The following is a 13,457-nucleotide window of genomic DNA, read 5'->3' on the forward strand; positions in this document are numbered from 1 at the left end:
AGGATTGCAGAACAAAATAGTTTCTCATTTAACAGTTACTACAAATGTTGCCCTATGACAATGGTTAACAATCTCACAACACATCAACAGTATCCTTACTCAACCTTTGGTTCCCTATCACCAGCTTCCTTGTCCCCTTCTGCCTTCTGGCCCTTGTCACTGGACTCCTGTACCTCGTTAGTCAACGCTGAGGCCTTTTTATATGCATGTAGGAAGGAAGAGAGGGTGTCAGTTCTCTGGGCCAGCCTTATTTCATATCTTTTGACTGCATCTGTAAGTTGGACCAAGGAACCATTTTCAGAATGGTTATACTGTCTTACTAGAGAAATGCTTCCGTAAGGGAGATACACTACCTACTGAAAAGTTAATAAACAGTATAATTATGTTCAAAGCCTGAAGGAAGTGTTTGTTTTGGACTCAACAATGACAACACATTTGCCTGTCTTAGGGAAGATTGTTGCCAAAATAAGCATTTTTTTCGTTAGCTAGCAAATGGCTTAGTTATTGGATTGGTTTCTATATACTTGTAATTTTTGTGTGGCACAAGTGGTTTGCTATGGGCTGCTAACCTAGAGGTTGGTGGTTCAAACCCTCACAGCGGCTCTACAGAAGAAAGGTCTGGCAATCTGCTTCTGTAAAGATTATAGCCAAGACAACCCTATGGAGCAGGACTTCTGTATAACACACGAGTTGGGCTGACTCGAGGGCAGCTAAAAACAACAACAGTTTTCTTGGGTTTCTTTTGTTTTGTTTTGGCTTGGGCTTCGTTGTTGTGTGCCGTCTAGTTGAATCCAACTCGTAGTGACACTATAGGAGAGAGTAGAAGTGCCCCATAGGGTTTCCTAGGCTGTAATCTTTATGGGAGCAGATCGCCAGGTCTTTTCTCCCGCAGAGCCACTAGTGAGTTCAAACCGCTGACCGTTTGGTTAGCAGCTGAGTGATTCACCATTGCACCACCAGAGCGCTTTGACCTGGGCCTTAGCCTTAGTTCTGTTTAAAAGAAGTTATTAAAGTCGTCTACCTTTTCCATGTCTCACCTGCCCCAGTGGGGGGAAAAAAAAGCAGTTTCTTTTACAGCATATCTCCCATGAAGCAACTGAGAATGGATGACTTTGGTGTTCCTCTGGAATGTTTCCACTGGTTCATGTCAAAGCACAAAGCTGTATCTTTTTACCTAATAAGCTTGAGTCAGGCGGGCAGAAGACAAATGTTTAACTACTGAAGAATGTTGTTGTCGTGTGCCTTCGAGTAGATTCCGACTGCCAGTGACCCTACAGGGCAGAGTAGAACTGCTCCATAGGGTTTCCAAGGCTGCAGTCTTTTCAGAAGCAGACTGCCACATCTTTCTCCCGAGGTGCGGCTGGTGGGTTTGAACTGCGACTTTTCGGTTATAACCACTGTGCCACCAGGGCTGCTTCGTTGAAGAATAACAAAAATCGAAACCAAACCCATTGCTGGCAAGTCGACTTCAACTCATAGCTACCTTACAGGACATAGAACTGCCCCATAGGTTTGTCAATGCTGTAGTCTTTACAGAAGCAGACTGTCACATTGTTCTCCCGAGGAGCGGCTGGTGGGTTCAAACTGCTGACCTTCTGTTTAGCAGCCGAGTGCTTTAACCACTGCGTCACCAGGGCTCATTCTCGATGAAGATTAGTTTCCTGTATTTTACACTGAAATAGCATTGGGAAATAGATATTTAGGAAAGAAAATTTAAGGATACCATAGTTCCTGAATTACAAAGATTTCCCTTTGTTGTAGACTTACCTCTCAACTAAAGGCAAAATTCTTTGAAGAACCATACAGTTCTTGATTATGTACATTTTAGTGTCCCTTTGACCTTTTTTTTTTTGAGCCACAAAAACATTTTTTTGAGTTTTTGTGTTCCTAGGTGGACAGGTTTCTAGTAACAAAACATGCTGTCCTGCTCAGTATCATGTACTAAAACGTTTTGAAAATGTTTGGTTATCTTCATAATCCTAAAGGAAATATTTGTTTTCATCTCTCAGATTCCTATTATCTGTAGCAGCAGTTTCCAAGGGTGTCGAGTGGAACACCAATGCTTTGTTAGATGGTAACAGGGGCTCTGTGAAAAAAGTCCTTACTGGTAGTACTTCCCCCAAATCTGTTTTTTAAAATATGTACAAGAAAAATTGCAAATACATTTAATTGGTTCTTCTCATTAGGTCGCACTCTGCCTATAAGAAATGACGTGGCATACCTGAGAATCCTGGGCAGTCCTATTTGAGATCACTTAGGGCCTGAGCGGCTGGTGTTTGATCTGTGACAGATGCACAGATAGCATTTACCAAGAACTGACCCATCATATGTTGGCTCTTGGGTCTTTCATCTGTTGTGTCTTGTCCTGTACTTGTTATATGTATTTGTGACATTATTCAGTGTTGCTTGGCACACTTCTGAACCAAATTTTGGTAATTTCTTATAGCAACTAACAATCTGTGAGACCATTTTCTTGCTGTCTACATAATCCAACTACATGCCTGTTGATTCTTCATCCGTGTGTTATGTGGAAAGTGCTCTGTGGGCATTAAATTTGGAAAACAGCAAAATGATTTATAAATGAACCATTTCCCATGCATTTAAAAAAACTCCCTTTATTAGTGTTTTTATTATTGGTTATGCACATTTGTTAAAGCTCAGATAAGAGTCCCTGGGTAGGTGCAAACGATTAAGCCCTTGGCTACTAACTGAAAGGTTGGTGGTTTGACTCCACACGGAGGAATCTTGGAAGAAGGTCCTGGCAATCTACTTCCAGAGGGTCACAGCTACTGACAGCCCCATGGAGCACAGTTCTACTCTGACACACATGATGTTGCCATGAGTCAGAATTGACTGGAAAGCAACTTTTTTTCCCCCTTTCTGTTTTTTAAAGCCCCGATGTTAGTAAATACCTGGAACCTCCCCCTCCCCCCGCCCAGTACAACAGAATTGGCCACCAGTGATGGTCTGTTGCGTCAACTTATGCTGCATCATCAAGCTTCCCTGAGTGTGTGAACTCTGGTACAAGCTACTCAGATAAGACAAACATCACGTTTCTAAACTGATCCTTCTAGAGATCCAGTGTTGCATTGACAACTGTTTTCTTCACGTTGGTTTGAGTATCACTTGGTGAGGTTACAGTAGAGGAAGACAATCTTGCCTAGCTTCGACTGCTATAGTTTTATAAATAGACTTTGATAAGTGAAGGCCAAAAAATAAAGCACTGTTTTCTTTAGAAATGAGAGACTATTCTCTTTTGAGTTGAGGTTTTCAAGTCTTTCACATTGTAAGACTACCCTTGATTATATGTATGTATATACACACATATATATATGTAAGCTTGTATTTTGGGTCAAGGAAGCATATTCAGAAAGTTTGTGGTCTAAATGGTTACAGTGTTTCCATGAAAGAAACATCACTTTACAGAAAATGTTGCATTAAACTATGTTGGAAACAGGTTCTGGGCTTTCTTTATCCACAGAATAATTTCAGTGAGCACTCACCGTGTGTCAGGCATGCTAAGTGCTTTACCTGCGTTTTTTCTTATTTAATTAGGGGGTTTGCAAGTTGACATTGTCATATAATTCTGTGTTTGGAACATGAGCTGTTGGGGTTAAAAATCTTCATGCAGGTTCCTACAAACAAATCGAGTGTGGAGGCGCAGTGGATGGTTTTTAAGCTTAAATATCTCAGCTGGATTTAATTACCTTAAGGGATAAGGCTACATGATGGACCAGTGGTTTACCAAATTATTTTTCATTTTCTGGATCTCGGTGTCACTGAAGGTTAATGCATCCTCTTTTCTGTGCTAGAGACCTGAGTTAAAATCCATTTTAGGATGGAAGTGTAAATGAGTTGTTGTTTTTTCCTCCTTGGGGACACGTCGGTCATTTTGTGTGGCTGCCTTTCCATTTGGAATTGCTGGCAGCCGGCACAAGGTCCAGGGGCTCCCGTCGCTGGGGCAGTTGCCAGTCAGTGTGAAAATGAACTGGCAGGCTTCAGAGGGCAGAGCTGGCCCAGGGCTTGTCACTCTTCCATTCCTCCATTCTTTTTTGGTTAACTTAAGGAAACTTGTTTGCTGCTGACATTTGATTATAGCACATCACAAAGCAAGTGATGTGTTTGTGGGCAAGTGATTGCATTTTCCTAACCATCTCAGGCTGGTTTGTACAGCTATGGAGCTTTCTGATTCTCTGTCCCCCAGCTCTTGGAGTCCTGCTTATACTGCTCTTGGTCTGTATGTTTCATGGCTTTTGTTATCTATCGTATACATGCTTTTATTTTTTAGGAGCATCTTTATATTCATAGTTGCATTTAATGGTTTTACTGTGAAGTAAGTATTATTAGTTATTGACTTAATTTGCACATATCAGGACTACTTAGAAGTCTAACCTACGCAGGGGATAGTCACAGAACATTTACCTCTACTGAGAGCTTGGTAGTGCTCGTTTCCAAAACTCTTGAGTTCAGCTTCTCGTCATCTTTTCTCTACTGTTTTTTTTAACATTCTTTGTATTTCCGCCCCCCCCTCCTTTAAAAAAATCTCCTAAGGAATAATGGAAACCCTGGTGGCGTACCGGTTAAGTGCTACGGCTGCTTACCAAAAAGGTTGGCAGTTTGAATCCACCAGGCGCTCCTTGGAAACTCTATGGGGCAGTTCTACTGTCCTGTAGGGTCGCTTTGAGTTGGAAACGACTTGACAGCAATGGGTTTCATTTTTTTGGAAGGATTAATACCCAGAGTATGATGTTTACCTTAAATTTTTTTCATTAAAAAATATACATGGTCTTTATACATTAAAATAAAAAAACCAAATCCATTGCCGTGAGTCTATTCTAACTCATAGCGACCCTATAGGACAGAGTAGAACTGCCCCACAGAGTTTCCAAGGAGCATCTGGTGGATTCAAACTGCTGGCCTTTGGTTAGCAGCTGAACTGTGCCACCCGGGCTCCTTATACATATAGACACATAAATACAATCTTACAGACATGGCTAAGTGGGGTCATACCATATAGACACACATAAATGTAATTTTATAGACATGGGTAAATGGGGTCATATACATGCTGGCTTTTGTCTTCCTTTGCAGTAATCACTTTGAGTTTCAAAGCTCCTCCAGGCTGCCTGAATCCCCTCATCTTCTCTATTTATTGTAGACATTCTCACAGCAATTTCATTCATCCAGTCCTTCTTGTGTTTAAAATCTCCCGAATTGCACTTTATAGCAGGAGTATCTCCCTCTCCATAGTTTGTCTTCTGTTCGCCACTAAAATGTCCTTTTCTTCTGTACACTAGATCAGACTGAGGAGAGGTGCTGACTGCATTGTCTGCTCGTAGCATTCATGTAAAAATGCATTTTCCTCTGTGTGTATGTGTATATGAGAAAGAGGGAGAGAGAGGCTGGCTGTATGTAGATGCACACAGAGACTTAGCCAGCTCTGACTCATGAGCACCATAAGAATAAATTATTCTTATTAAATTTATCTAATATAATATGCTTCTATTTAGTATTAGTCCTAAAAGGCTAACTTTGATTAACTATAGATTCAAAGCATTAGTAGGTGGAATGCTTGCGAGAACATGAATGACATAATCATTGAATGGGGAAGTCACTGTACATGTGTCCATTAATAGGCAATGTATGTGGGAACAAATAGTAGGTACAGCCTGGTTTTCGCTGCTTCATATGCCTTTGTCAAGATCGTTGTCTTCAGCGCTATCTAAAATGATAAACCCATGGGGAGAGCAATTGGGGTCACATAACAATGTATGTATAAATTTTTGTGTGGGAGACTAACTTGAAATGTAAACTTCATTTAAACTACAAAAATAAAAAAATTAAAAAAAAAAATTAAATGATAAACCCTTCAAGGGCAGGACTAGGCCTACCCACGTGATGCTCTACAAAGTCTGGTGTATGCTGATAAGCTTCTCATAACCCCTTTTTCATAGCACCTTTTTTAAAAGTATTCTTCTTTCCTCATTTACAATCCTGCGATGTTATTCAGTTGTCCTGTTTAATTGTTTGTCCCTTTCCAGGTGTCAGCGGTCGAGTCTTTGGAGGGACCCCTGCTCCAGGTGGAAGGACTCAGTGACCTCAGGCTGGAGCTTCACAGCAAGAAGATGAACCTACACCTGGTTCTCATCGACGAGCTGCACCGGCACCTGTACATCAAGTCCACCGGTCGAGTTGTGCAGCGTAACAAGGAAAAAGGGAGATGGAGGTGGGCTCAGGAGGCTCTTTGCTACAGTGCCTTGTGGGAGTGTAGTGTTCTTTGTTTTCCAGAATGTCATTGTAGTTTATTTTATTTTTCCTTTTAATGTACTGTCTCTGAAACTTGAAGATGGTTTTATGATAGAAAACACTCCATGTTCTGAAGGACCAACATTCAGAGTTTGTTCTTGCATTCATTGGACCTTTATTTTGGTCCCCCATATAAGGAAATCTATAAGAAACATTTCTCTGGGCCTCTTATGGACCAGATCAGACATACTCTGGTATATCTCAGAAGGAAGTAGAAATCCTTAAATTTGAACAGTGAAGTCAGCCTAACTAAGAATTATAGACATATGAACTAAAGTTATAAGATTCTTTGTTACTTCAAGTTGTGTTCAGCTTTAGGCAGTCTACTTTCTGGAATAGTCTGAGAGGTTCAGAGAGAACACTTTTCTTTTACCCCTGGGCTGGTTGCAGCATAGCCCTCTATTTAAGGGCCTAGGCGGGCTCAAGAAATTCATTAGGTTAGTGTAAACCTGGTAGGGAATAAGACTACATATTAAGATAGTGGAACATTGGAGTTATTAACATACATCAGATAGCTGTGTGGGAGATATGTCCTTCTAACATGACTTTAAAATAGCTATAAGATCTTTCCAGAGAGCATTTTAGCATTATCTACTGAAATACGTGTGCTCAGACTTTTCCATCCAGCTGTAGACAAGAAGAGCACCGGACACAGTGCATGCTGGGAATGAAGTCTTTCATGCCCTATACGGCTGGCAGGAAAAATGCCAACTTTGTGCGTGATGCTTCAGTTTAGTCAGAGACACTGAAAGAAAAAAGGAAGCTCCTACTTGTCTTCTCTAGAAAACTTTTCCCAGGCACACAAATTGAGCTAGGGATTGTGTACCTGAGCCTTAACTTCATGGCTGCATCTGAATAGAGTAACTGTCAGTACCTCAGCAGAGAGTCAAGTGATGGTGGGGGCAGTGCTGGGGACGTTCCTTCCACAGTGCCTGGTGGTAAAAAGTAGGTCCAGGTAGATTTCTTTCCATGCCAGGAGAAACAATAATCACTGCGGGTCCTACGTAAATATTCTGTTGCATATGGGGATATGAGTATTACCTGGAGATGTCAGAAGAACATGTATTTGAGAAAAAACATTATAAAGAAAGATAAAAATTTAGGAGACTTAGGCTCAGGATTTCTCCAAAGTTGTAAGAAACATAATGTGGTAGATTAGATTATTGGCCAAAATAATCATCACTCCTTCCTCCTCCACTTCAGTGGGAGAGGCGTATCTCCTGCTTTTTGATTTCTGGGCTTGGCCATGTTACTTGCTTTTGCCAGTCCTTAGCAGATGTGACACAAGGAGGGGCCTGAAATGTGCTTGACTGGTTGGGTGTGCCTGTTGTGCCTCTGCCATCACTGTGATGGTGTTGGTCGCAAGAGGAGGATGAGAGATGTGGAACAGAGCCACGATCAGCCCAGCTGCCCAGCCTGGACCAGCTGACCACCAAATATGTGCTTATTGTTGAATGTCACTGAGATTTTATGGTTGTATGCAGCAAACATATCACTTCTATGAAATGTTGATCGGGAGCTATAAGAAGAGGAGAGAGAGAGAGATCTTAACAAAATTGACTAAAATATGAGCAAAATGTAAGGAATAATAAAATGAAGTAGGGAAATGTAAATCTTCTTTTGTGTGTTATATGTGAGTGTGTGTGTGTGGAAGAGAGAGAGAAATTCCTTTTTGTAAAATACTTAGGAAGACGTACCAAAATAATGTTAGTGGATTATCTTTATTTTATTATTTTTTTTGTATTTTCAAAATAGAACCTATAATACCTTATTAATGAGATAAATCATTGGAAAGTTATTAGAAAAACAGTCAGTCCTTTCACTTGTTCCATGCATCCTGGGTTAATACTTGATTCGACCTTGCTTCCTTGGCCATCCTCTAGCTCAGTGGAGGAGAAAATTGGTAAGCCCCTGGTCTTTGGTGTCCGTATTTGTCTCTGGATGTGTGATGAGTCCCCTGGACCCCATTGTAATATTTGCTCCCTAAGTATTTTGTCTTTTTACATCTGTCTGTTTTCTTTTTGTTGTCTTTCAGTTCTTTGTTGTTGGTTTTTTTTCTCTTCATTTGGATTTTTAGCTTCACTTTTATTTTTTATTACATCGTCTTCACCCTTTATCTATCATTTGAAACCATGACTGTTTTATTTCTGTCCCTTCCACATCATTCATTATTCTCTTGGTGTGTTCACCCAGATCTTAGAACTATGGAGAATTCCTGTTAGGCCAGCCATTCCTGTTTCATTTATTCAGTTAGATTTTCTTACTCGGGACATATTATCTTTGACAGTTATTTCTCAGCTCAGTTTGATTTAACAGACTTTTATGAGTACTTGCTCTTTGACAGGTACTGTGCCAGCTGTTAGGGTTATAGAGCTGAATATATTAGTTACTAGATTTACAACTTAGAGTTTAACTCATTTCTGTCATTTTTAGTTTGACAATAAAATCACCCAGATGAGCTGCAGCTGCAAATTTTGGACATAGCTAGACCCATCTATTACAAAGTGAAAGAACAGAAAAAAGTTCTAATTAAAAACTTCATGTCTAATAAGCTGTTAGCTCTTTTTCAAACAAAACAAAACAAAAAAGTAATTATTTTCCTGGCTTGAGATATTGATATTAAATACGTTTAAAAGTAGATCCTTACTAGTTGGATGGATGGTTAACTACTAGAAAATTCTTGGGCTATGGTAGTAGTAGATGTTGCTTATTTCTTTTTGGTATAGTTTAATTCGCTTTGTAGTTTTCCTATCCTCTACTGTATGATTTTTAAATAGCAGACAACATTCGCTCACAATATACAATTAGTAATTTTGAGGGCCTATCTTATATGGCAACAGGTTTGGTTTTTGGTTTTTATACTAAAAAAGAAGCCCTGGTGGTGCAGTCGTTAAAGCACCCAGCTGCTAACTGAAAGGTCAGCAGTTTGAACCTACCAGCTATTCTGTGGGTAAAAGACCTGGCGATCTGCTTCCATAGAAATTACAGCCTAAGAAACCCTGTGGAGCAGTTCTGCTCCGTCCTGTAGGGTCTTTGGGTTAGAATTGACTCGTCCACAACTGGTATCTTTGCTAAGGACTGTAAGGTTGTATAAATGATTAACATCCTTGTCTGCTAACCAAGAGGTTAGAAGTTCGAATCCATTCAGAGGTGGCTTGAAAGAAAGGCCTGGTGATATACTTCTGAAAAATCAGCCATTGAAAACCCTATGAAGCACAGTTCCCCTCTGACACACAGGGGTCACCATGAATCAGGGTCGACTCAATAGCAACTGGTTTGGTTTGGTTTGATCTTATACTAGGAACCACTATGAATATCTTTTTCAACTCTCAGCTGTGAATGATTGTGAATGGATTTAAAATAAAAATTTGTAATCATAGGTATTTAAAAAGAAAAATAACTCCTATCAATACTTATTTCAAAGTAAAGCCGTTCAGAGCTTTCCAATTAATTAGAAGCTTGAAAAAGAACAATTAAATTTTGATTTCTTTTTTAGTTTTGAAAAATACTTTTTCTGAGAGATCCAAAACCCTTTGAGGGTATTAATTAATTAATACTTTCTCAACTTTATCTCTGATGTATGGTGAGAACAGACCCTTTTTTCTCTTCAGAAATGGAAACTTAAATACAGACTATGTAAATGCGATATTTTATGATAGCACCTACTTTTCTGTTGAGCTTCAGGTTCCTAGTAACTAAATGAGTGGGTGTGCCCCCGTCTCTTTAACTCTTGAGACTAAATCCATCCATAAAAGAAAAAAAAATAAAAAATCCAAAAGTCATTTCCAGAGTTACTTGCCTTTGGGTTAGTGTTCACAAAGGATAAAATTGAAGCCCAGGGGAAAATTTCAGAGAGATAGAGAAATGAGTCTATGAAAATAGTTTTGCAGTAAATTGACTTTCTGAAAGTTTATTGATGGAGTTTGAGGGTCCTTCTGGCTCTGATAATAAAGTTGGCAGATTATGTTTTTTCAAAGTAGAAATGGCAAGCGACTTATCACCCTGTATTTAACTGAAATATATTTTTAGGTGAAAACTGAGAAAATAAGTGTAGGTTTTAACCTAAAGTGAATCATGTGCACATTTGTGTTTATAGAAGTGTGTATTACTTTAAATACATGTATACACATTTTGGTGTGCACACATGTGTACTAGTAGTACTGCTTCATTTATAGTTTTGGCAGGCAGTATTCTAGCTGTATTCCTGAATATGTTCCTGAATTTTCCTGCTCCAACTCATGGCAACCCCATTTATTACAGAGTAGAACTCCTCCATAGGATTTTCTTGACTGAAATCTTTACAGAAGCAGATCTCCAGGTCTTTCTTCCATGGCACTGCTGGGTGGGTTTCAATCTCCAACCTCAAGGTTAGTAGTCAGGCACAACCCAGGGACTGTAGTTGCTCAGTAGCACCACTGCGAACATCAGTGATTATTCTGACTCTTTGGGTGTGTGCATCCAGGGGCTAGGAAGGTGTGTTGAGCAGGTACAACTGTGAGTAAAATGAAGGTAAAAGAAGATGAGGTAATCAAAAAAACCAAACCCATTGCTGTTGAGTCGATTCTGACTCATAGTGACCCTATAGGACAGAATAGAAGTGCCCCGTAGGATTTCCAAGGCCATAAATCTTCACAGAATCACACTGCCACATCTTTCTCCCATGGAGCAGCCAGTGGGTTCGGACTGCCGACTTTTTGGTTAGCAGCTGAGTGCTTAACCACTGCGCCACCAGTGTTCCACGAAGATGAGATAGGAGAGAGGAGAAAGGAGAAGACAAAAGTTGTGAATATATAGACGATGAAAGAAAAGAAATCTGCGATCTAATGAGTTTCTAAGGAGATCAACTATTGTGGCAAATTATTGGATTTCAAGGTTCTGAGCTGTGGGTACATTCTCCTGAAAGTGATCAAACTAGTAAGAGAGAATAATTTGAATTTTCTCAGAATGGTTCCATTGGACTTTCTTAAGATAGTATAGGCAAGTAGGAACCTATAGCTTTAAATGTAGGAAAAGAGCTGTTGGAACTAACTATGCCAGTTCAGTTCCTGGTAAATGCTATTTCTGTTACTTTTGTGAGCCCTAGTGGCATAGCAGTTAAGCCCTTGGCCACTAACTCGAACCTGCCAGCTGCTCCACAGGAGAAAGATGTGGCAGTCTGCTTCCGTAAAGGGTACAGCCGAGGAAACCCTATGGGTTGTTTCTACTCTGTCCTTTAGGGTTGCTGTGAGTCGGAATTGACCTGATGGCAATGGGTTTAGTTTTTTGGTTTTGGTTACTTTTGTATCTTATACTTAACATTTCACATTAGTCTGCAAATGATTCTAAAAATCAGGAATGTGCTAAATTTGGTTTAGCTCATCTCTCAGTCTTGCTTGCATCGTTAACACTGAGCACAGCGCCAAGCACATAGTAAACCAAAAGAAACCTGTTGTCGTCGAGTTGACTCCGACTCATAGCGGCCCTATAGGACAGAGTAGTACTGTCCCATAGGGTTTCCAGGGAGTGGCTGGTGGATTTGAACTGCCATCCTTTGGTTAGCAGCCGAGCTCTTAGCCTCTGCTCCACAAAAATTGCTTGAGTAATGATTTCCCCTCCCCTGTAACAAGTGAACAAGTGAAAGGATAGGTTAATGACTGTCATCATTGTCCTCAAGGGCTAGGACAATGCCTCACACATTGTCAGCACTCAGTAAAAATAATTCCCTAAATGATAATTTTGTCCTTTACTATAAAGTTTGTTTTTCAAAGTTTTCTGAAAGAGCATGTTTATTTTTTATTCCTTTACAAATAAACACATCCTGGCGCCTTGGTTCCATAGGAGTGTGGGAGGGAGATATGGATGTATCAGTATCACCCAGTGGGATTGGACGTTTTTCGGAATTGCACACGTCCTTCCCTCTCATTTTGGTAAAGCTTTCTTAGGGTGTGATCTCTTCTTGCTTCCGCTTGCCTGCCCTCCCTTTACAACCAACTTTGAGAATCCCTTCCAGAGGCAGCTACTGATGACGTGGAAAGTGGTGACAGCTATGGCTTTGGCCTCTCTACCCCTGGGGACTTGGCTGAGAGCAGCTTTGCTATTGTGGGTGCAATACGACATTGATGGGAGGGCCCAGGTGGTTTTTCCCTTTGCGTTGTCTGCATTCTTGTGCCTGACAAGTGCTCATAAACAGAAATTCACAGGAAATTCTCATTGTTTTTATAGTCTTTGTGTCATTTAAAATTAATACGTTTATTTTGGAGATTCTGAAGTTAATCATTAAGGTGAGGGGCTAGGCCTTTTTGGAAAAGGTGAAACGGGTAATCAAATACTGAGTTAACCTGCTTGAGATTTTTTAAATCACCTTTTATTGCAGTGATTCTCAACTTGATGAAATTTGTGAACCTCTGTTGGTGAGAAATAAATGTAGCAAACTCTTAGAATATGTCAAAAACTCCAGCTTGAAAAACACTAGTTAAATAAGGTTTGAATACTGTTAGACTTTTATTCAGTTATTATGACTTGATGCCATTTGATCTTTCTTTGCTGATAAATTAGTTTTGATACAGAGCAAAGGAGGGTACTGAGATTGCTTGGTATAATTTGATTATAAGGTAGTCATCCAGGTGATCCAGAATATACTTACCCTATTTTTTTTTAAAACAGAACAGCAAAACAAAAAGACAAAATAAAAATTTAAATACTTGGAAACCTTAGAATGCTTTAGGCCTCTGTCTGTGACAGTCGCTGCTTTATTGGAAGTAGACTTGAGAGATGTTGAAAGTCACGGTGTGAAGAGGGCTCATGACAAGAGGAGAGGGCACAGGGATGGGCCGTAGTGCAGCTCGAGTTGGTGTCGGGGTTGGCGTTGAGGACGTGGTGACTGCTGCCGCTTTCTCCCTTCAGCTCCCTCGTGAAAGATGCTTCTCCTGGACCTCTGATTGACGTCACAAACCTTCCAACTCCCCGGAAATTCCTTGATACTTCGCAGTATTCCACTCCTGGAAGCTCAGGTGGTAAGTATTTAATTCTTCAGCCACTAAACTTCTTGTTTGTGTGCTGCAGTTTTGAGGTTTCTAGGTTGGGAACTCCACAGGACTGGGTGGGAGGTCTTGAGCCAGGCCTGGGAGACTGTGGTGTCTTTCCTACCCAAGGGCGGGACCCTTGGAGGCAAT

General features: G+C 40.3%; 1 protein-coding gene across 5 annotated transcripts in view; it reads left to right on the plus strand.

Moving 5' to 3' along the window:
- EXOC4 (exocyst complex component 4) overlaps positions 1-13,457 on the plus strand; it is an 830,578-nt gene that overhangs the window by 53,958 nt on the left and 763,163 nt on the right. For all 5 annotated transcript variants that reach the window (XM_004382687.2, XM_023737127.1, XM_023737128.1 and 2 more), the window contains exons 4-5: positions 6,042-6,226; positions 13,189-13,298. In XM_004382687.2, coding sequence (XP_004382744.1) covers positions 6,042-6,226; positions 13,189-13,298 — 295 coding nt within the window. The remainder of the gene's footprint in view (positions 1-6,041; positions 6,227-13,188; positions 13,299-13,457) is intronic.

Source organism: Trichechus manatus, unplaced genomic scaffold, assembly GCF_000243295.1.
Source record: "Trichechus manatus latirostris isolate Lorelei unplaced genomic scaffold, TriManLat1.0 scaffold00097, whole genome shotgun sequence".
Classification (NCBI taxonomy): Eukaryota; Metazoa; Chordata; class Mammalia; order Sirenia; family Trichechidae; genus Trichechus; species Trichechus manatus.